Below are 25,473 nucleotides of genomic sequence, written 5' to 3' on the forward strand. Positions count from 1 at the left end.
TCAAAATAACCAAAAGGCTACCTAAATATACATTATTTTTCACAATTAAGTTTGCCCTGAGTGCATATGAAACCTTGAGACATTGTCTAATGCTTGAATGAAGCCTTTAAAATTACCACAACGTTTTTTAAATTTAAAATTAGTGCCATTGGCTTGAGGCTGCTTGCAAGGAAAGCAGGAAAGGAGCCGTTCAGTGGTCATCTCCTAAATAACAGAAGTAGCAGTGATCCTGTGATGCTCTGCAACAAAGATGGACACTACTGGAATGGAGGGAAAGGAGCTGGAGTATCCAACTGTCAACACCAATAGGCATCATGAAAGGCATTGCCATGTGATTTGGTGTAATTGTATCTGCTGACTTTTCTATTACAGTTATTCTCTATATTTTCTACTACAATTAATCTCTATTTCTACTACAACTACAATAAAAATGGCAGCATCTATTTTCAAGACCAAACACAATCAAAAGCTACCATCAGATACAAGTAGTAGTTTAGTTCTTGTGTCACGAAGAAAAGGTAAGTAATATTATTTCATCCTCTAAAAATACAAAATCAAAGGGGAAAAAACCTAAATCTCTACAATGAAAACAAAAGCTCTCTAGTTTCCCTGACTGGTATTCCAAATTAGTGCCTCTGACCTTTTCTTAAAACTTTAAGCATCACAAGAAAATCAGTGGGAAAGGGAATCATGTGCTAACCAAGTACTTAAAGGGCAGAAAAAACTCACTGGAGTGAAAGGGGATTAATAAAGGGTGGGGGGAAGAGGACCAGCCCCTCCCAGTTGGGGTGGGCAGATTTGGGATTAGTTATCAAGCAGAAACCCACATGCAATTAACAGCTCTGACATCAGGGGAGAAGCAAATATAAAACACCCAGCTCTAAGAGGGGCTCATCAGAGAATCCCCTCCGGAGTGTAAGGTACTGGAGAGAAGCTCTATGGGGAATGGGTGGACTCCCGCCAAAACTCCATTAGGATGGGAGACTTTAAGTCACGGAAATTAACTTGCTGAAAGTCTGCTTCCAATTCTTCTTCCAGCTTCATAGTTAAATGTAATTAATGGCTGTGACCTGCTAATGAATGCTTTTGATAAAAAACATCTATGATGAGTTTTTTTTTTTTTAATAAATAGAAATTTAAAATGAAAACTAAATGCTAGGACAGGAGATTTAATTATGTAGGTATTATACATGTCAACTTTTTAAAGGTAAATTACTATTTTTATGATTTGCTGGAAATGTCATTTTACAGATACGAAAAGCATTTTGAAGGGGGTTGGGAAGGGCTCATGCCTGTTTATAACAGTACAGAAAGAAAGAAAACTTGCATAATTTCATTTTCTTTTCTCCTTTTCAGCCTGATTTTTATTTATGTGCTTCAGTCCCTATACAAAGAGCTGCAGAACAGAGATTTGTTCTTCACTCTTGCTTAAAGCAGAATGAAAGCTCATAAACTCCTCTCTCTGGGAAGCATCTTCTTGTTCCTGCTTTTTTTCCATCAGACCTGGGCTCAATTCCCAAGAGAGTGTGCCACTGTTGAGGCCTTGAGAAATGGTGTGTGTTGCCCAGACCTGTCCCCAGTGTCTGGGCCTGGGACTGACCCCTGTGGCTCCTCATCAGGGCGGGGGAGGTGTGAGGCAGTGATAGCAGACTCCAGACCCCACAGCCACCATTACCCCCATGATGGCAGAGATGATCGGGAGGTTTGGCCCACACGGTTCTTCAACAGGACCTGCCACTGCAATGGCAATTTCTCAGGACACAACTGTGGGACTTGCCGTCCAGGATGGAGAGGAGCTGCCTGTGATCAGAAGGTTCTCACAGGTAAGTAGGGTATGAATGTATACAGAGTTCCTCCTGAGACTCAATGCTCTTAATAGAAGCCTAAATCAGTGGAGCCTAAATCCGTGGAGCTGAAAGAACACCTGGAAATCCCATAACTCAGTTAAGGAACCTGAAACTTGGAGAGGCTAATAAGTTTATACAGTTTAAAGAGTCAAGGTTAAGGTTCAGATCTTCTGAGTGATGTGATTTTCTTCTAAAACACTTACTGAGCAACCATCCAATTCAAGGAATGGTGCTAGGTATTTATGACCAGACCTTTCTCAAGGTAGTTATGTTCATTGTCCTAAGTGAGGTTCAAAAAGGTCTAGTCCCTATAGCAGGGACCTGGAAAACCCGGAATTCACCACTGAGGTCAGTCTAGCTCTAACCCATGACTTCTTCCACTACCCTTGCTAACCCAAAAGGAAACTGCCCGCGGGGATGACCCAAGGTCAGCCATTTTACATGATGAGCCCCACCTGTGCCATACGAAATAGCAGTGAACAACAAAGCTCTAAGTAATAAATCTAGCAATATTTGTTTTTTTTTTCCTATGTGCCAAACATTGGACCAAGGGTCTAGCAGAACTTTTATTGAGTCTTTGTTATGAGGCTAGCTCTGATATAATTGCTTTTTATGCATGTACTCTTTATTTTTTTATTTTTTTTGTATGTACTCTTTAATCTTTATAGCTCCATAAAGCAGATACTGTTTTTATATATGCCTTACAGATAAAAAACTGAGACTTACAAAAACGTGTTCAGAGTCATAAAATAAGTCTCTGCTCTTAACCACTATGCTATGTTTTTGCAAAGCTTATGATTTTAAAAAGGTAGACAGTTTCCCAAATATACCAATGGTGAGCAGAAATAAACACTAGAACACAGAATCAGATTAAAGCAAGCTAACAGAAATCCTAGAGTACGGGGGCATGGGAGTGAATGGGAAGAAAGCAGTCTTAAAGATGGCATTTTAGTAAGGGGTGTTTTTAAAAGTATAAAATGATTAATGCATACATGTGAATTATCATTAGTGGGTAAATGGGACAAGGTATTAGTATTATGCTCACAAGACAGATGTTTTCATGTTTGAATTTTGTACCCTTGAAGTCAGGAGAAACCTCCTGGCCTTGAATACAGAAGAGAAGAACCACTTTGTCCAGGCCTTGGATATGGCAAAGCGCACAATTCACCCTCAGTTTGTCATTGCAACCAGGAGATCAGAAGAAATATTTGGGCCAGATGGCAACACACCACAGTTTGAGAACATTTCCATTTATAACTACTTTGTTTGGACACACTATTACTCAGTCAAAAAGACTTTCCTTGGGCCAGGACAGGAAAGCTTTGGTGAGGTGGATTTCTCTCATGAAGGACCAGCTTTTCTCACATGGCACAGATACCACCTACTGCAGTTGGAGAGAGACATGCAGGTATGTGTGAAACATTTCAATTTGCGGGTCCTTTTCAGACATGTGGCTTGTTTGTAAGTCATCTTAATTCACTGGGTTCGGAACAACCTGAATGAACATGTAATGGCAAAGCAATTTCATGTTATTAATCTGCCTTTGACATTCTGTGAGGTTTCTCCCTGTACTGATTTACTTACTCATTAATTAATCGTTATCTTTGTGAAGGGAAAAGAAAGTAGTATTGATGATGAGGGAGCCAGCTGAGACATTTGGAGGTGTGATTTAAAGTGTTGGACATAGTCTACAGTTCTGTGATTGAAAAAATGATCTTCGTAGAACTTGCAGATAAAGAGTCTCATTTGCTATGTCTTCCTTCTCAAAAGTAAACTAATACCCCCTCCTCCTGGTTTGGATGAGACAAGTGTGCATACACTTCTCAGTCTACCAACTCCCATATATATACCCCAGCATGACGGCTGATGATTCTAATATTACAAGGTTGAAATTATAGAAAAATATCTTTTCCATTTATATTGTCTTATTTTCCTTGAAATCCACCTCAAAGCCTGTAGAAGAAACCAACTAAAAACATCTCATCAATCAGACAGCATCAATTTTTTTGGCATAAAGTGAACCTCACCCCAAACAAGTATTTCCTGCTTATTTTTAAGCAGAGAAGCTCAAACCACATTGTAACCTCATGTTAATACTGATACTTTCTTGTTTCTTTTACCAACTGCTTTTTCTTGAGAAAACTACTGGTATTTCCAAATGAAATTTTACATTATTGGATCTTAACTAGGAAATCCACAAATAGATTTCATTTTCTAGGTGAAATGTATTCCTTTCCTCAAATTAAAATCTAAAAATTAATCCAAAAACATCTGAGGGCATAAAAGGTATTTAGATTCATCTATTGACTCACAGTATGCTTGTGTTCAGCATTATCACAAGAAAATAAATGGTTAGAAGAGAGAGAATTAATACACTAAAATACAGAATAAAATATTGGTATGAAAGTAGTCCAAATATATGCAAGTTGAGAGTAATTAAATTAATTCATCTGATACTCTGAACTGCATATTTTATAGTTCTGATTACAAGTAAGACATTTAGTAGATTATAAGTAGATAAATCTGTCATTTGTAATCAACTCCAGATCTCCATGCCTTCAAGTCATTTTCCCATGGGCATGCCAAAATGAAAGGGCAGGTGGAAAGTATCTAAAAGCTTCGATTTTGCCTGTGTAAACTTCAACCTCTATGACTTACATTTTTAAAACCCAACAGCACAAGGGATCCAACAAATTACAGTTTAAATGTAATGCACAGTTGAAATGCCACATGAATATGTTCCAGCTCCCAAATGTCAGTTCTGAACCACAAACTGACTCTTAATGATCCCTTGGAAGCTGTCACTAATTTTTGTGAACCAGAACAATGGCTTCTAACAAGGACTCTAAACCCCTGGAGATCAATAACCAAGGATGCCTTGGAAAGCTTTTGGTCCTCTAAAATACCCTGAGGACAAGGAAATGCTTCCTAGAAAGGGTTGAAAGTAAAAAAAGCAGAAATGTACTAAATGCTTTGGAGGTGAGATAAAACAATGGCACTCTCTACATTTAAATCCCACACTCTAAATGTAACTCTCCAAAGACCTAAAGGAATGAGAACAAATACAATAAATGTGTGTTTTAGGGAACTCAATAAAATGAGCATGTGATCTTGAGTCCAGTACTTTTAAAATTGTTGAGGTCAGCTCTGAAGGGAAAACTGGTCCCTGGTCTAAAGAACAGTATGCACAAAGAAAATATTTTGCTTCCACTTAATATTTCCTGACAGTATTAGGTTCAAGCAGAAATCCAAGTCTTAACAGTTTAGATTCTGAGGCAGGGGTCTTTAAGTAAAACACCTTCAGTGCCCAGGCAGATAAGGTAAGTGTGAGAGAGGCTGTGTAACCTATGAAAAGTCAAATCTGTATAACTGGTGCTTGGAAAAACTGTAATGCACCACTGAGGTTTGCCTCACTCTAATCCACAGGCTTCTTCCTCTATCCTTGCTAACCCACATAAAAACAAACAAAATACCCTTTAAAAACCATAATCTAAAGACCTAAGGTCATTTAAATTAAATTTTGAAAGCCAGAAACCAAGCAAAAAGTGTTGCTCTACATAATATATTTAAAGGCTAGATGTGGCTCCAGACCCAGATGTAGTGATGCTTGAATTAAAGATGTGAAAACAAAAGGAGGTAAAATGTCAAGGAGTGGAAGTTATTATTAATATTTTTTGGCATAACCAAGAGAGATGTAATTACCTGCTTAAAGAAAAAGGAAGACTTTTTTCCCTCCAAAGAAACCATTTTCAGAAACTTCTCTATAATGAGTTGAATTCCAGTCTCTCTAGTGCCTCAATGACTCCTTGTAGTATATTAGAAGCTTTGTTAAATAAGGCATTTAATTCCTCTGGCTCCTCAGACACCAAAGAGGGAGAATTTTAAACAAAAGCCGAGAATGCTAACAAGAATTTCTGTGATCTAGGAAATGTTGCAGGATCCTTCATTCTCCCTCCCCTACTGGAATTTTGCAACTGGGAAGAATGTCTGTGACATTTGCACTGATGACCTGATGGGATCAAGAAGCAACTTTGATTCCACTCTTATAAGCCTGAACTCTGTCTTTTCTCAATGGCGAGTGGTCTGCGAATCCTTGGAGGATTATGATACCCTGGGAACCCTTTGCAATAGTAAGTTCCAAATGACATCCAGGATTCAGAGTTCCCTATTAAATAAAGGATTAAATGTGCTGCCTGAAGGCCCTTCATTCTACTAAGGACTGCAGAATAAAATCTACTTTTGCTATAGAGAATCAATATACAGGTATATTCATTGAACACAGGAGCTATTCAAGGCATTCTCTAAGGTTCCAGGGAGAACAGAAAGTCTCTATACATTTTTTACACTGCTTTTCTTGAGCAATTTGGTCAGTGCACTGCTCACTCTTTTATTTTGGAAATGTATGATTATATAAAATTTATCTTCCTAGCACACTCAGCACTACTTAGTAGTCATGTGTCTTGTGTTGGAATTTCATAGAAAATTGTTTCCCTGGGAAATCTGAAATACACAGAAAGATTGAAAGTGCCCAAAGAGTAAAATTCTGGTCTAGAGGTTCAAAACCAGAAGGTGATATGAGGGACATCTTTAAGAAAAGGAAGACACTGAGGCGCCTGGGTGGTTCAGTAGGGTAAGCGCCTGACTCTTGATTTCAGCTCAGGTCATGATCTCAGGGCCATGGGATGGAGCTCCACATAGGGCTCCTTGCTCAGGGGGAGTCAGCTTGAGATTCTCTCTCTCTCTCTCTCTCTCTCTCTCTCTCTGCCCCTCCCTCTACTCACACATTCTTTCTCTCTCACACAAATCTTTAAAAAAGAAAGAAAGAGGGCAGCGCCGGTGGCCCAGCGGTTTAGCGCCGCCTTCAGCCCAGGGCGTGATCCTGGAGCCCCGGGATCCAGTCCCACGTCGGGCTCCCTGCATGGAGCCTGCTTCTCCCTCTGCCTGTGTCTTTGTCTCTGTCTGTCTGTCCGTCTGTCTGTCTGTCTGTCTCTCTCTCTGTGCCTCTCATGGATAAATAAATAAAATATTTTTTAAAAAAAGAAAAAGAAAGAAGAAAGAAAAGAAAGAAAGAAAGAGAAAGAAAGAAAGAAGAAAGAAAGAAAGAAAGAAAAGAAAGAAAAGAAAAGAAAAGAAAAGAAAAGAAAAAAAGAAAAGAAAAGAAAAGAAAAGAAAAGAAGAAAAGAAAAGAAAGAAGAAAAGAAAAAAGAAAGATACTGAACATAAAAGGTCTGCCAGCTACTTCCACTTCTCTCAAAGCGAGCACATAAAGAGAATGCTTAACCAGCTGTCCTAGCTAGCATCCTTTCTCCAGTGATTTAAATGCCACTTCTGCCTCAGGTCAAGTTTCTGCAGCATGCAGATCTGTTCCTGAGTGTGCCATTCTCTTCTTTGGATCACATTACTAGTCTCTGTGGTACTCACACAAAGTCTTAATTATTAGAGTCTCCCTATCTCATCTTATTTTTCTTCAGGCATGCTTGGTTATTTTAAACTTGTCCTTCCATGCAAAAACTAGATTTATGGAAATTCATTTTATTTATCTTCATAGTACCTTTTACATATTTTTTAAGCTTAAAATATTAAATTAATTCCTTTATAAACTTAAAAAAGGATATTCTTGGGCAGCCCAGGTGGCTCAGAGGTTTAGTGATGACTTCAACCCAGGGCGTGATCCTGGAGACCCAGGATCAAGTCCCGCATCAGGCTCCCTGCATGGAGCCTGCTTCTCCCTCTGCTTGTCTCTGCCTCCCTCTCTCTCTCTCTCTCTCTCTCTCTCTCCCATAAATAAATAAAATCTTTTAAAAAAGGGATATTCTTTTTTTTTTTTTTAATTTTTATTTATTTATGATAGTCACAGAGAGAGAGAGAGGCAGAGACACAGGCAGAGGGAGAAGCAGGCTCCATGCACCGGGAGCCCGACGTGGGATTCGATCCCGGGTCTCCAGGATCGCGCCCTGGGCCAAAGGCAGGCGCCAAACCGCTGCGCCACCCAGGGATCCCTAAAAAAGGGATATTCTTAAAAAGAGAATATTCTAAATAGAAAAAAATCAGTAGATTTTTTTCACCATTAGATGATTTAGCTGTGTATAGAAATAAGGGAAGTGACAGTATATGAAATTTTTTCTGTAGAAGTTTAAAACTTAGAATACATTTTTTTGTCTGGCATAATGAATGAGTGATCCCACCTTGAAATGAAATTGAGAATCAATATATCTTTAGATACCAAAACATTAACCTCTTTCTGAAGGGGCTATTGTATTTTGGCCTGGGAATTTTTTCCAGACATTTTTGTATCATACAGATGATTGGATACCAAACTATAGCACATTTAAAATGAGTAAATAAAATTATAGCTTAGGAGAGAAGCTTTTATCACAGTTTTTTTTGTCAATTAGTATAAGTCTCATAACAGGATACGTAGTTTCATGAAAAATTGAAGATTATGTATTTTAAGTGAGACAAATTTGAAGATTACTCCTTACCTTAGTTCAAGATACCAAGCATTTTATTTATTAGGCTTGTGAAAGATAAAAGGAAACTAATAGTTTATTCAACACATACTATGTATCTGATATGGTGCCAAATGCGTTATCTTATTTAATTCTCCTAGGGATTCTTTCTTTTCTGTATTGTTATTCTTGGATGAAATGATCCATTCCTGTGGTTTTGTTGATCATCTTTTATGGGACGGCTATGCATGTGCATTTTTAGAGCAAATCTTCCTTGCATCTTTCATGCCTGTGATTTCATGTGCTTGTTGCATGATTTCTCTCCAATGTTCCATTAATGCGCCAAACCTGGTACTTCGAAAGAGTGATTTATTGACTCCTAAGCCTCTTCCAGCCAGTAAAACATCATCTTTGATTCATCACATGAAAAATATTGTTCTTTCTACACAGTATTACCATCTATTTTCTCCTTCAGACACTCAGAACTTTTCATTCCTTACTGCACAAAAACTCCATAGGACTCCAAACCATATGATGTTTTTAGTGCATTGGCTGGCAGAGGTTGTCCATGTGCAAACAAATCTAAATGGCCCTGGGTTAAATTAAACTGATTTAAACTAGTTTCTTTACTATTGGAATTCTCCACTATGAAACTATACAAGGGCAAATTAGAATGTAGTGTTTTAAAAATTCTTGCAATCTATAATTTGTACTGGAATTTATTGAGAGCTCCCAAATAATAATCTCTAACTCATAAGCTTGAATTGATAATTTTAGACAGTGGTCTCTGAAAGTCTTAATAATAATGTATAACCTACAAAAGTTCATCTACTTTCCAATCTCAATATTGGCATGTTTTTATTTTTATATTATGTAAATAAATTTACTATGCTAATTCATCAGGTACTAATCATTATGTTCATTATAAACATTACAATATAGGAAGCTTTATGAGTGAGGTAAAATGAATGCAAGTTGAGATTGTAATGTCACCTCTCCCAACCCAGTGGATTATTCTGCATCTACTGTTACTCTTAGAACACACACATACTTCTCTGGAGACCACTGGAACAGACAAATGCAAAATGCTCCTAACCAATCTACTCTCCTCCCACCTACATTAGACTTCTCTTCATTTACTATTGAATTAAATATAACTTTCTCATACTGCTCTTTATTTCTGCACAATATGGTGAATATTCAATGTTCCCACCTTACATTGCCCTGTACTCCAGGCAACCTAGTTCCCAAATAGGCCCTTTAGAGCAAATGTGATCTTTCCATACATCAACAGGCTCCAAACTACAATTTAGCATCTATTGTATGCCAGGCACTGTGCCAAGATTAAGGGATGTACTGTTGAGCCAGAACAGAGTTCTTGTTCTGATGGAGCTTATTTTATAGATAGGAGAAAGCTTATCATCTCTTATTATTACCTCTGCCTAAAATGTTTGACTTGTAACATTTCTCCTATTTCACCTGAGAATTCTCCTCAGTCCTTCAGGGCTCTTTGCAAATCTCCTTTCCTTAATGACACCCTTCTGGAGTCATCCAACTGGAAGGGATTGATAATATCTCTCAATCTATCTCTGTCTCTCTGTCTCTGTCTCCCTCTCTCCCTTCCTGTCTGTCTCTTCCCCTCTCTTTCTTTCCATCCCTCCCTCCGAGGCTTCCTTAAGATATCTATCCTATTACTTCTAATATTACAGCTTTGTTTGCCTGCTAGTTTTACTGCCTTTTAAAAAATTTAATTATTTCTTACATTAATTGCTGTAAAATATGGATCAATTGAAATGTAGACCACCTACCAAAGAGATCTTAGATTGTTTTTCTGCATTTCTCTGAAGACTTGAAACAAACAGCATTTGAGTACAAAATTTCACATATATGTGAAATATAGATTTCTGTGTGGAATTTAGGTTTACGAGGTTATTTTGGTGAAATTCAATTTTCCAAGGAATTTTTATGTTAATATAGTCTCATTACAGAAATATACATTGATTAAATAAATACCAGGACCTCTATCTGTTACTGTGATCATTTTTTTCTTCCAATGATTTTACAAATCACACGTCTAACTTTGCTCCCAGAAATGGGAGCAGAAATTTTCTCACTGTAATGCCCCTAAGTATGCATTTTATACATTTTGTCTTCTACCAAGGAAAACCTGTATTTCAATGTTCTTGCTATGTGTAAAAATTAAAGGGCAAAGATCAGATCTCTAAGTATCCTATAAATATTTACATATCCCATCCTTTTCCCAGGTACTGAGGGTGGGCCAATTAGGAGAAATCCAGCTGGAAATGTGGCTAGACCAATGGTGCAACGTCTTCCTGAACCACAGGATGTCGCTCAGTGCTTGGAAGTTGGTTTATTTGACACACCTCCTTTTTACTCCAATTCTACTAACAGTTTCCGAAACACAGTGGAAGGTAAGTAAAAGAAATCAGTGCTTTGAATTCACAGTTAACTGAACTATTCACATTCAGATCTCTTTGAAAAATCTTTGAAAAACCATATAGATCCTGTGAATTTACATGAATGCTGCCTCCAGTTATGATGTAGTCACAATTCTCTGCTCAAGAAAGAACTTCTTAAAGAAAAATGTCAGACCATGAAACTCTTTTTAATTATCATAGAGGAGAAGTGCTTAGAAATTATTCTTCAATCTCTTAAATACCTAAAAAGTATTTGAACTCAAATCTGTTTGGCTGATCAGTATGTATATAGCTATAGCAAATTCTAGTAGAGTCAAATAATATTCAAGTATTTGACAGTTTATAAAAAATCTTTCTTAAAAAATAACAAAAAATTCTAAACATTTAGTTGACAGCCAATAAAGCCTGGTTGGGGCATATATTTCACTTAAGTTTGTATTGTCCTGTAACTTTTTTAAAAGGTCTATTAAAATTCAAATTAGCATGTAATGATATTTAATTTGATTTCCTTATTTAATTCATAGTATTTTAAAGCTGAGGAAACTAAAGACCAAAGAGCTAAAATGAAGATCCCAAGAAACTCAGGAATAGAGCACAATTACAAATCCAAATTTTCTATGTCTGGTCTCTTTATACTATAAACTTTGATATCTCTAAATCATTATTGATATGTATTTAAGGTTTTAAAACAACAGAATCACATTTAATGTATTATAAACCTTTTATTGTTAAAATTCACATTAAATATAGCGTTAAACATATCAGATTCCTCCCCCAGAAAAAGAATGGGAATTGATCTCTCTGTCTCCATGATCTGAGATACTCTATATGTAAATCTAATCATTATTTTCAATTCTCTCCCCTTTTGTCATCAAAACTGTATACCATTCTCTTGTATCTTTATGTTAATTCTAATAACTAAATATGAATGTACTGATTTGGAGATTATTCAATAAATAATCACTATGTTTTGACTAAACTGGTAATATATAAACTAAGGCCACAAGCACTAATTTCTAAAAGAATGTGCAAATTGCATCTTCTTGAAACCCAATCAAAAGACAAGTTATACTGATTTCCTGACAGAATGTATGAAAGAACCAGTGCCTACCAGCATGCTATGTACATTGCAAGCAACCTTTAAACAGGTTATAAATAAAAAATAATAATGGAATAAATGTATGAAACATGACTAAATCAATGAGTAAGCATAATTATACAAATGGGTTAATATATTTTAAATTCTAATTTTATTTTATAATATGTAAACTTTCCCTGCTCTCCCACCTCTGATTCTTAAATCCAAACAGGAACACTTATCACTCCATCCCACATCATAGACCCTCTATTTTTTGCGATCTATCCTCCCCTTCTGCCCAATGTATATACATGATATATATACTATGAAAATGTGTATGGAAAATATATAATATGGAGAATATATAACATAAGAAATGCATAGAATACATGTAATATGGGAAATGCACATATTGGGTGGGAATATCATATATGTATCATATAGAATATGGGAAATACATTATATATAGAGAATATAGCTAATTATCAAAAGTTATATAAATGGTTCGACAAAAAGTTTTTCCAGATATTTAAAACTAGTACCGAGATGATAATAATGCTCTGAGAAATTGTGACGTTTCCACAAAAATAAGGTAACTTTCCAAAAGTAAACATGCTGACAGTCAAAAGGAATAAGGTAGAAAACTGAAGTCATATCTGGCAATTTAATTTCAGGACAATCAGAGAGATGTTCTCCCAATTGCGTCAGCAGTTTATAGTAGAAGCTCAAGATTTCCATTGTCTTTATTTCCATTAAACCAATGGTTGCCTTGTCAAAATAGAGTGTTCTATGTATTTTGACTGGTATCCTTTGCAGGTCATTATTTTTAACCTAGAGGCTACATTTAGAATGTCATGCCACTAGCTTAAAGCTAACCTAGCTCTGGTTATAGCAAGAAATGTCACCAACCATAGGTACAAAGAAGCAATGCTATTATACTAAGGTAAAAATTGGCCTGACAAGCTTAGGAAAAATTGTTTCCCAATGTAATCACTGCTGCTGATTTGAGAAGCAAGATATTGGTGATGATTTTTACTATTCTCACCCCTATTTTTATATCTAGGTTACAGTGATCCCACAGGAAAGTATGACCCTGCTATTCGAAGCCTTCACAATTTGGCTCATCTATTTCTGAATGGAACAGGGGGACAAACCCATTTATCCCCAAATGATCCTATTTTTGTTCTCCTACATACTTTCACTGATGCAGTTTTTGATGAATGGCTGAGGAGATATAAGGCTGGTGAGACGTTTTCATATTCTTTTTTGCAGGCTCAGCAAGGAGACTGTTTAGGTGGTATAGTGCTTACTACAGAGTAAGCACTTGACACATCTACACTACACTACAAAATAAGGATAAAAGAGCTATGATATCTAGCTGTTTCCAAATATCCCAAACTACTTTGAAAATGCAGACAAAACATCTCTTACAATGGTTGTCAGATGCTATTTATTAGCATTCACCTGGACGAGGCACATAATCCCTTTTTATTTTTAGTATGAAAAGATAATTACCATGCTTCCCAATTTTTTCTTCCCTGTATCTTCTAATGAACATCTGCACTACTTTTTTTTTTTGGAACATTTTCATTGTGAGTAAGAAAATCTTACTGAGCTCTTCTTTGATACTTAAAAGACAAAAAATTATACTCACAATCCAGTCCTGATTTCTATTACTTCTGGCCTCTTACAAATGGAAATTTTGTTCAATTTGATTAGTTAATGGTTTTTTTTAATCACAGCATAGAAAATCTTTCAATTTCATTTAATGCATTTTTAAAATATCATTTAAAAGGCCACTTTCTCTTCACTTCTACTCAGCTAAGAGGCTCACATTACTTTTCAAACAATGAAAGTGCTTCTATTGGTTAAACATCATGCATTTTCATGTTTCAAAACTATTCTAAATTTTGGCTTCTGCGCCTTTACTTCATCATACACATAAATATAATGTTGGGGATTAATTATCTATAGATTTGCCTATCCAATTCAGTTAGTCTCTTATTTCTTTAAGTGTGTGTGTGTTTGTGTATGTGTATGTACAGTAGAAGCCTCTAATTTAACCTGATTAGGACTATTAACTAATGTGTTGGTCAAAATCATATGTTCCATCAGAAAATCAGTGAAGAAACAAATAACTTACATATAAATATTCACTCATCAATCTGCTATGAATTCACTGATTGGAGTGCCACGTTTTTTCATATGTATTTAGATACATAGCTACAACCATAATGAATTATCTACAACTTACAATGTCTATTTTTTCAAAGTGAAACTAGAAATTAACCACCCTTGAGATGCCATGAGTGCAGTATTATTTTGGATTTTCATAATGCCCACCTTATCTTTACAACCATATTGCTCACTCTTAATTCTTTCCCAATATCTTAGGCATTCATCTTCAACAAATCTTTCCTAAGCATTCATATGTTTAATATAAAACAACATCCCTCTCTTTTCACAATCACAATTATCATTTTACATATATTTAGCTATACTGCTTTTATGACACTAACAAGCCTACTGGAGTTAATAGGTTTAGGAATGAACAAAAACTTTCGTTGGACATACACTTCTGGGAACCAGACAATATACAGGCCATAGTTATTCAGCCATTCACAATGCCATTGCTGTTAGTAAGTTTTTCTTATTTAAGACTTATTTAAGAGAGGAAGTCGAGAATCTTGGTTTCTCTCACAAACCTCTTAAGGGGAGCTTTCTTTCAACCATGAAAATATATCTTGATTGAAAAGATCATTATTTCACATTCATAACAATTTGTTAAAGGTCATTGATGAACCAGATAAACACCTTTGCTTCTTATTTTCTACCTGCTCCCTTTGATTGTGCTATAAATAGCATATGGTCTCTCAATTATTTGCCTAGTAGTGAAGGGGAAGTTACCATAAGCAAAAAATACGGAACCTGAAACATATTTCTGACAAATATGGCCATAAAATTATAGGACAAGCCAATGTTAACACCTACAAATTCATGAACACTAAACACTGACAATTAGCCTCCTGCTTAAACATTCCATATACCTCCAAATGTCCCTTGAAAAACAATCAGATAGAACAACTATGTTAGAGCGAAAATAAAAAGATTGGAAAAATTTCTAAAACTCTCCATATGGCAGAAGTCTTTGTTGAAAATAAGTGTGAGTGGAGGATGGAATTATTTTTTCAAAATGTATTAAACGGTTTTTATAAATAGTGAGAACTCTTCAAAAATCCTAATATTATAAGATTACTAAGGTCAGATTGGAATAAGAATTATATTTTACAGCTGAAGAGAAATTATAGTCATCCACAGGACAATGTCTGTTAAAGAATCCTCTCATTAGACATGCGGTAGTATAATATAGAGCATCCAAATTTTATTTAATATGTTAATTTTTATTCACTAACATTTTGTATCCATGTGCACACTTAGTTCGATTCTTTTTTTAATGAAAATCATGTGAATTAAGTTTTAAATATAGTACTCCAGAAGTTCAGTGAGTTTTTCAGAAGAAGCAGCTTATACATTTTCCAGACCAATCACTACTATTATGCCTTTTGAAAAATGAAGTAATTACACACACACTCAAATCCTTTCACAATTATTATCTGATTCCATATCCTGACTATTGTGAATAATGCTGCAGTGAACATGGGTGCAGATATCTCTTTGAGATACTAATTTTATATCTTTTAGATAAACCCCCAGAAGTGGCATTGCTGGATCATATGGTAGTTCTATTTTTAATTTCTTGAGGAACTTCCATTCTGTTTCCACAGGAGCTGCGCCAATTCCCACCAACAGTGCACAATGGCTCCCATCTCTCCATACTCTTGCCATCACTTGTTATCTCTTCTCTTATTGATAATCGCCATCATAAAACGTGTGATCTATCATTATGGTTCTAATCTGCATTTTCTAATGATTAGTGATATTCAATAGTTTTCCCATACCTCTTGACCATTTGGAAATCATCATGTCATACATCTTAAATACATACAATTTTTTTTTTTTGTCAATTGTACGTCAGTAAAGCTGGAAAAAAAAAGTATTTGAGCACCTACAATTCCCTACATAGTCTTTTAGGTACCAGAAATACAGTAGCATATAAAATACACAAAAATATTTTCCCTCCTGGGACTCACCTAGTTGTCAGTAGAAATGACAGTAAAAATATGTAAATAAATATATAATCTGTTGGGGGAAAGTCTGTAGAAATAGAAAATCAGGAAAGGCTTTATGGAGTACTATGTAAATACATGGAAGAAGATCATCCCTCGATGAACAAAGGAGCCCACAGTGGCCGGTGCATAGTGGAGAGAAAATGGTGGAAAATAAGGTCAGAGGGACAACAGGGGGAGATCCTGAGGGATGCTGGATGAACCTGTGAGAGGGGGAGTCGCTACAGGGTCTTGTATAGGCAAATTTTATGACAATCTCACTGTTATTGTGTGTTATTTTTATGATTATTCCTCCATTCATTTTAATGGGTATAACTATCACACAGCTGATGCTGAATTGGGTTGAGGTTGATCAAGTCAGGATTTCATAAAAAGGTGAAATGGAAAGTCAGAGTTATCTAAATCATTAACTTAAATATCTAACTTTAGTAAATAATTAACAATAAAACACAAAATTGTGAGTCCCTTGAAGACAGGCATTTTGTCTATTTTGTTTAGTGCCATCACCTCCGTGCCTAGACCAGTGTCTGGCATTGGTAAGAGCTCAGCAGATTTAAATAGATAAATATTTAATTAGCATTAATGCACAGTAAATTAAAAGTTACAAAAAAGTAAACGCTATATGCCATTTCTATGATCAATTGTTTTTCAAGGTAGGTGCTAGAATATTCTTCTGTGCTTTCCAGGATCACAGTGACTCTTCAAGTAATATATTATTTGCAAACAGAAAATCTAATTTCTCATATATCCCACTCTTCTAAATATATTCCCACTCATGTCCTGCCCAAGTCCCCTTCCAACTCTGGTTTTGAGATATCCCATCTGGTTTAGTTGTATCAATGTAAATTAGAACAACAACAAAAAAGAACAATCTTTTGCCACAAGGAACATACCACTCCTTTTATCCCTGCTGGCAGAAACTCACTAATAATATAAATGCCTGTAACTTGTATTTAAGTAGAAAGAGGAGAGGTGGCAGGAAGTAAATAATATTCCAGGACGTTGATTTAAAATTTTAAGTGTTTTTTTCTAATAGAGTAAAATCTGGGACTAAGTTAATATTTTTATCTCTGAAGATAAAAGAGAAAAGTGAAGAATACTATACAAATATGTTCATATTCAAGGACAAACTTCCACAGGACATATTCAAGAACAAACTTCCACAGGACCTCTCATATTTAAATTTTAAATGAAGCTACAACAAACTGCAGGTCCATCTTTTTTTAGCTTTGAAAAATAAGTTTAATTAATTTTTTCAAATAAGTTTCTGTAATTTAAAAATAGAACAATTAATGATCACCATAGATGATAAAATACTAAAACTTCCCTGCTTTCAAACTTTCTTGATCTATTGGATGTTATGTTAGTGCTGTATTCAAAGCATTTGAACTTTGTTTAATGCAATTCCCTGTTCTTCAGTAGTGAAACTATTTTTATGCCTTTATTCAGTTTAAAATATAAAAGAACATTTTTATGTTATCCTAGAATATTTCGGATCACCTTCAGAACATAATAATCTATTAATACTAACTTTATCATGTCTATTAACAAGATGTCTTTGCCATATTTTAGATGTATCCACATTTCCATTGGAAAATGCCCCTATTGGGCATAATAGACAATACAATATGGTACCATTCTGGCCTCCAGTTACCAATGTAGAAATGTTTGTTACCGCTCCAGACAATCTGGGATATACTTACGAAGTTCAATGGCCAAGTGAGTATTGAAAATGTACCTTTACTGTGGAAATTTCCAAAAACAAATTTATTGACTTTTAAGGTAATCACAATATTCTACAGCCTATATTTTCTACTTATATTTAAAAGGTTTTATTTGGATTTTTATTTTGGGATAAAGAGATTGAATTTAACATTTGTTCAGAGCCCACTCTGACCTGGAGTTAAGTTGATTTTATAGCGCACTATCATTTAATCCCTGCAACCCTGTGAAGTAAGTATTGTAATCTTCATTTTACAAATAAGGAAGAAGGGCCAGCCATGATTACCTTAGATAGGGTAATTGTCGAAGATCACATTTCTAGTAGGCAGAGAGGATGAATTTTGAGCTTATGCCCATGTAATATGCCCCAATTTTTCTACTATATAATGGTGCCTCCTTATCTTTATTCTGAAAAAAAAATGGAGTGAGATACTCTGTATTACTTTTTCTTAGATTTTGAAATTGAAAATTTCTTGCTTCATTTCCAATCTCTTCTCAACAAAGGCAGTAAGTTGTAGTGGAAGAGCACAGCACATGGATTTTGAAAGACTTGGTCTTCGAAACCAACTCTAGTGCCTACTAACCAAGTGACCTCAAATGACTCACTCTACAGCATCATTTTCTCAACCTTTAAAATGGAATTAATAATAACTATCCCAATAGGGTCCACTTATAATGAGAAATTAGAAAGTGCCTTTAAGATGACAGGCTATCATCAGCAATGCTGGCCAATAAAAATTACATATGAAGAATTTGGTAAAATGCCTAAATTCAAGATATCTGATTTTGGGTGGCAACTATTTTACTGTTTTTTTTTTTTTTGTTGTTGTTGTTGTTGTTGTTGTTCTCCTTTTATTCCTCCAATAGGTCGGAATCTTAGTATTCCTGAGATTGTTACCATAGCGGTAGTTGCTGCTTTAGTACTGGTTGCAGTCATTTTTGCGGGTGCTTCTTGCCTGATTCGTGCCAGAAGCAACATGGATGAAGCGAATCAACCTCTTCTCACTGATCAGTATCAACACTATGCTGACGACTATGAAAAAATGCAGAATCCTAATCAATCTATGGTCTAATAACAAATGACCAATTCTCTTATGCATTAGTATCATAAAACCACCTGGTTGAAAAATAATAGATTAAATTTCTTACTGTATTTTCTTTCCTTCCATTACTTTCTTCCTGATGCATGCACATATTAGAATTAAAACTCTAAATATTATTTTCTATAGCTAGGGAGAGTCACAATTGTTAATTGGTTCTATTTTTCAACTCTATTTAAAATGGTAGGTTGTACATTAATTAGAATTTAAATAAAAACTTGAAACATTAAAAAATAAAATAAAATGGTAGGTTGTAGGCACACATCCTAACCCTGATCTGTAACTCTGACCCTAAATCCTAACCCTCTGGAGAGGTCCCTGAACTGCAAAATACCGGGCACATGCCCTAACTCCAACCCTGAATCTAAGAAAGTAGCTTCCTGAACACATGGTAAGAAAAGCTGAGAAGCAGCTTAGTTATCTTAGAGAAGACCCCAAATATTTAAAAATTGGCAGTTTTTCTGAAAATGGTCATGAAGGTAGAGATTTTTTTAAAAAATGGTAGTTTGCACTAACTCCATGGTATTTAAGCAGAGAGTGTGAAGATTTTTGGCATGTTTTAAAGGTCAACTATATGACAATGTAAATAAACTGTTGTGCTTTGTTTATGTATAAATAAAAAATCATGATAGTAAATCTCTGATTGAAATACATGAGTAGGAATTTCTACAATGTTAAAATGTGAATATATTTCTGTTCATTGACACTGAACAATAGATACATAGGAAGCCACATTTATTAGTTAAAATCAATGATGTGTAGCTATAAATGGGATCCCAATTGACTTTTTCAAACTAGAATTTCCCTTTGAGCATCAGCATATGTTTCAGTCTAAGGTTCAAAGTCGTGACAAAATCATGATCTTTATCACATTTTGGAGTGGTGAAAACTTCACTTTGTCTAAAAGACAGTTGATACTGCTTCTGTTAGCCACTATGTTCTACCTCTTAATTCACTGAAAAAGGAACTACACATTAACTTACACATTTCACCTCCCAGTTAGTTCCTCTTCCAATATCTTAGAGGTTCACAAGTAAGCCACAATGGTGGAGAACACACAATACGGTGCTCTACAATTACCATTCAATTCATTGTGTATTCCAAATAGCATTCTCTTATCACTTACCAGCCTTTTGTATGTTTTCAAATAAAATATTAAAAATATTATTTCGTCAGTCTCCTTTTTCTATGCAATTGTGCAAGACTATCATTAATTTTTCTTCTTCCTTTCTCCTAACTAACTGTTTTTACTATTTTTGATCTTGGGCTACCTGAAACAATATTCCCAGTAAAGAAGTTTAAAGGCTGATCACTGTGAACAAACATTTTCAGTAAAACCATAGTACTCATAACACTATAGAAAATGGGGAGTCTGATATTCCCAATTCAAAAAACAGAACCAAGATTAAAGTCATGTGCACGCAATTGGTTAGTGGGTTTCCCTATATTAAGCAATCTTAAGGCTGCTTAAAAAAAGATAAACAGACAAAATGTGTTAGTGAAAGAGATTGCATATAATAGTCTCTTTTTAATTTTCAAATAGCATTGCTGTGATTTTTTGAATACAATTTGATTTATTGAAATATTATATGCTCATAGCTTTTCAAATAAATTAGTGTATAATGTAAGATTTCTTTTTATATAAACATCAATAAAACTAAGCTCACCACATCATATTTTTAGAGATTTATTAAGTACTCATTTGATAAACATTTATTAGGCACATCCTAGATTTCAGACAGAGTTCAATGGGTTTAGGGAGAGGAAAGTAAAGAATATAAAATTGAGACGGTCATGTTTGACGTGGGCTTCAAGGAAAGCTAATAGGTTTACCAAATACAAGAGTAGAACAGTACTCCATGCTGAAGTGACAGCAGAAGCAAAGTGACAGAAGTTTGGACGAGCATGGAACATTCAAAAATATAAAGTAGGTCAGTGTGGTTAGAGTATAGTTTTCATGGAGAGGAACAGAAAGATAACTCAGGAATAAAATCAGATTGTCCTATACACAATCTTAAGAAATTTGGAATTCATTAAACAGGCAAGAGGGAGCCTGGAAGAGTCACAAATAAAGTATATTTCACAACAATAATGATGGTGGTGATGTTTGTAAACAATTTTTATTAAGAATAATTAGGGAAGGTTACAGTAGAAGCAAAGAGACTAGTTAATATTAAATAGTTCCTGGGAAAGAGGAGGAAGGCCTGCCATACAACATAAACATTAATTCTAAAAAAAAATAAAAATAAAAAACCTAATTGTAAGAGAGAGCTGCACCCATTATATTGTAAATGTAGCTTTGATCATTTCTCACTAAATATGTTGCTTTATTTTTCTTTCATTCAAGGACTTCTATTTATTTTACAGCACTGTATGATCTTATGAGTTGTTTTCATCAGGTGACCATTACTCTTCCTGCAATATGTCACATTATTCTCCGTAAATAATAGTCATTTGTAATCTTGGATATTTTCTACTGTTCTCCATCCTTAAGTTTTATTTTAAAACATAGTCAGTGAAGTTATTATGCAGTCACTGGAAAACACATTCCATACCACTTAAACAAATTTTGCTCTATTGCATTAGCACCCGTTATATGACAGTGCCACCAACTGAGCTAAGCATTATAGTCTAAACAGAGTGAGTAAGAATGCCTGATTGGACCTTCGTATATAATAAAAAATGAATAGCTATTACTTTTGTGCCCCTCTGAAGCTGTATACTGTCTTCATTCCTAGAAGCAGATTACAGAAACAGTGCTCACTTACGGCTCTATGTAATCTTTTAAATTGGATGCAGGGAGAAAGATTTTGACCATTAAAATATCTGTTCCAAGATGTGGTTCTAAGACCTTTGTTCCGAGCTCAGCGCATGAGTATACAAATGTTATGCATTTTGTCCTTTGCCTAGCCAAAATTTTTATTAACCAACCAACCAATAGAACATCATGTTGGTCAGAGAGAGATAATATGAAATAGAAAAAGAACAAAAAAAGTAAAATATATTAACAAACAAAGAACAGAGCCTGACTTAAAAAAGATAAAATGTAAAAAAGGAAAAATGCAAAATCTGACTCTTCAAAAGCACAAGTGCAAGATTAAAGGATGAAGGAAGACAGGAACTAGCAGGACTCTTCGCAAAATAACCAGGAGATTTTAGTGGATTTCAAGTTCAATGTAAACCAATAGTGCGACGCAACAACAAAGGGGAAAAATGTTATTATGCTACGGAAAAGGGAGGGAAAGTATTGAGCAAATAAGGAGATGCTGTGTTTCACTAATGCAGAAACAGAAATCTGTGGTGTTAGAGTCACATCTGGAGTATCCATTCAACTTTAAAGCCACAGCTTAAGGGAAACATTGACAAACTAAAATGTGCTTCCTCATCTTCCACGTGATGCAATACTACACCTTGCAAGTCGCTCTTAAATTCTACAGTCTCTCTCAATCTTCACATCTAATTAGTTAACAATTTTATAAATCCTGAGCACTGAACCCATCCTCTAAATTAGTGGTTCTCAACTGGAGGGCAATTTACAACCAAAGAGTCATTTGGGTGTGGGATTGCTACTGGCATCTATTGGGTAGACCTAGGGGTGCTGCTAAACATACCACAGTGCACAAAATTGCCTCCACGTCAAAAAATTAACCAGATCAAGATGTCAATATTGCTGAGGTTAAAAAAATATGATCTGGAACTACCAGGATAAACAAATTTCACAGTATTCCTGGGTTCCTAGAACTTACTACCTAATGGGAAAGAATTACAAAAAGACAATGTACTTTATTAGGAATACATTATTTCCGCACAAAATAAGTTTGAAAGGCAGAGTCCAAGTACAATGGTACTTTCAAGGACTGAAGCTGCTTCTAACTTTCTTCCACTACCTATAGCGTATGGTCTCCATCCTTCTATCTATACAGTCAGTGCTCCAAAATGGCTGCTCCATTGCCAGACCTTTTATCTATCCCCCTCAGAAGTTTTCTTTTTGCTCAGAAATGGATATCTACCCAAGAATTCTGCCTATATCTCATTAAAAGTTTATTACGTAGAAAGGGAATGTAGAAAATCAAGGGACTTGTCTTGTTTTTCTTCATTAGTTAGTTGATTACTATCCCCCCAAAAATCCCCCCCAAAAAGTCAGAATCCTATTAGTGAGGGATAAGAGAGAATAAATTTGGGATTGTGGCAACTTGGAGTATTGCTATCACAAATAAACAAGCAAAAAGAAAAAATCAAGATAGTAATTACAGTGGTATGAAAGAAGCACACAGTGTACTTTCCTTAAAAAAATCCAGTAGAAGCTACTTAATTTAGACAAGTGATCGAAAGATTGCCTGAAGAAGTGAAGTTAAACTGACCTACGGAACGAGAACACTGCTGGACGAGTTAACCAAACTGAGTTAGGATAAAAGCCAAGTCCTTATTATCCACAGTAGAATGTTAAAACATGCTATCTCTATTTTTTTTGTACTAATAATTCTGAATTTCAAATACACTATTAGGAATATGGAAGCAGAAGCAACTTAAAGGAATAAAAATGATTCTATCCAGAAGTGTGATATGTGTGGGGGGAGGATTGGGGCAGCAGAGGACCTTTGTGGCTCTTCAATAGATTCTGACTTTTTAAAAGGAAATTTTAAAGAAAAGAGTGAGACTTCTAGATATCTCAGTAAAGAAAGATTAACCTCAAAATTTATATCACTAAGCAGAAATTTATTCTTAATTTTTTCCTCTATGAACTAAGAAACTTTAGACCTTTAGCTTTGGGGTGAGGGAAAGAAAGGACAATGAATAAATTCTGATAGCTCTCAAATAGAAACGGTTAGCAAAATGAGTAAGACTGTTATTCATCAATTAGATTAAATACATTACACATGGAGATACATTTTTGTAGTCTTTGTATGTCGGCTTCAAAATAGAGCTTTCTGACATGTCCTAAATGGTATTTCTGCAAGGCACTTTCCTTCTAGTCTTCAGATTTAGTCAGACTTTTATCAATATATCTGCTAAAAATTGAATAGCACGTTACCACAAGATGGCAGCTTTGAACGCATTTGAAAATGTTGATTATGAACATCAGATGCCTCCAAATGAAATGAACAGTGAGACATCTGCTATTCCTCTTCTGGTTTAAAAAAATGTTCATGTGATCCTTGAAAGCAGAATAAATGCAAGTTTTCGTTTTGGTGGAAAAATGGCTTGTGAGATTAGTTACCGCACATGGCTGAAATTCTCAACCAAATAAGAATAATGACCAAAATGTGTCTTCTTATTGACTAAAACTCTCCTGTATATATTATCCTCCTTCATCATGATCACTTATCATTAGGCCCTTCCGGGCCACAAAATGAAGAGTGAGTGGCATATCACCCAAATGGTTTCACATACAATAGATGATTATGCCAACACCAAAGACACTGATAATTTGTGACAAGAGTGAAAGGGCTAGTCAGCTATGGGAATCGGCTCCATTCAACCACTGAGACTACAAATAATGAAAGTCATGGTTAACTTTGTAAATGCACACCTTAGGCTTTCAAAGAAAAACTGGACTAATAGAAGTCTAAAAAACAAACGAAACCCATTCATTTTTAACTTACTTTGAAAAAATCCAATTTATACAATATTTGCAAGAATGTAATGAACTCCCATGTACACTGAACCTAAAATTACCAATGTCAATATTTTGCCTGTTTTTCTTGTCACTCTATTTTCATATACACCTCTGTATATATTTCTTTTTTCCTGAATAGATTGAAAGTAGCAAATAGCATGACCTTTTCTCTACATTTACATGTATCTCCTAAGACTAATGCATTCACCTAAATAACCACAACAACAGCTGTCAAATTTAGGAAATTTAACACGATACAATACAATTTTCTAAAATACAGTCCATATTAAATGCTCCAATTGTTCCAACAGAGTCCTCTAGAGTAAATTTTAGAAAATATAACCACTTCAACACTTTCAAAAAAGAAAAATAGAGGCACCTGGATGGGTTAGGCGTCTGCCTTCAGCTCAGGTCATGATCTCAGGGTCTTGGGATCCAGCCCCGTGTCGAGCCCGCTTCTCCCTCTCCGCTGTCCCTCTTCACTGCTCATATTCTCTCTTTCTCAAATAAATAAATAAAATCTTTTTTAAAAAAAGAAATAAAAATAGCATGACATAAAAAATATCAAAAAGCATAAGAAAAACTTCTATAACTCAAGTTGGACAAAGCCAAGAAAATCCAAAGAGGATGGAAAAAAGGAAACGTGAGAATCTTCTATGGAATTCCCTTTAAAAAAAAAAAAAAGAAAAACAAGAAAAAAAAGAAGTAGTCAACATCTGTTTGTGATAGGCAGCATGCGAGGACCAACGAACTTTGTACCCAAACAACCCTAGGTCGGTTTCGTGTCTTTTTATTGGCAATGTGTCATTAAACAAGTTCCATTACTTCTGTAAGCCCCAGTTTTCTTAGCCATAAAATAAGGGCAGTTCTTGCAAAAACAGGGATTTTTTACGACTTTAAAAGATGCAGCGTATGGCAAGTTCGTCGCCCAATGCCCGGAATGTAGTCAAGTGCTTAATAAGTTTTAACATTTTTATCCCTAGAATCACGAAAACTTAACGCTTTCCAACGACCTCCTTAAAAAATGGTCCGGCC

The 25,473-nt window shown here is 35.2% G+C and overlaps 1 protein-coding gene and 1 long non-coding RNA gene across 2 annotated transcripts in view; one reads left to right on the plus strand and one right to left on the minus strand.

Moving 5' to 3' along the window:
* The window catches only part of LOC144322207 (uncharacterized), a 52,743-nt gene extending 27,629 nt beyond the window's left edge, over positions 1-25,114 (minus strand). Inside the window, exon 1 of the long non-coding RNA XR_013387783.1 lies at positions 24,818-25,114. This is a non-coding gene — a long non-coding RNA (uncharacterized LOC144322207). The remainder of the gene's footprint in view (positions 1-24,817) is intronic.
* On the plus strand, positions 1,337-19,945 carry TYRP1 (tyrosinase related protein 1). The gene is made up of 7 exons (XM_077911968.1): positions 1,337-1,823; positions 2,933-3,255; positions 5,773-5,977; positions 10,561-10,728; positions 12,876-13,055; positions 17,572-17,718; positions 18,589-19,945. The coding sequence occupies exons 1-7, from the start codon at positions 1,439-1,441 to the stop codon at positions 18,792-18,794; spliced, it is 1,614 nt and encodes a 537-aa protein (XP_077768094.1). The 5' UTR covers positions 1,337-1,438; the 3' UTR covers positions 18,795-19,945.
* Positions 25,115-25,473: the final 359 nt, after the last annotated feature.

Source organism: Canis aureus, chromosome 10 (genome assembly GCF_053574225.1).
Source record: "Canis aureus isolate CA01 chromosome 10, VMU_Caureus_v.1.0, whole genome shotgun sequence".
NCBI lineage: Eukaryota > Metazoa > Chordata > Mammalia > Carnivora > Canidae > Canis > Canis aureus.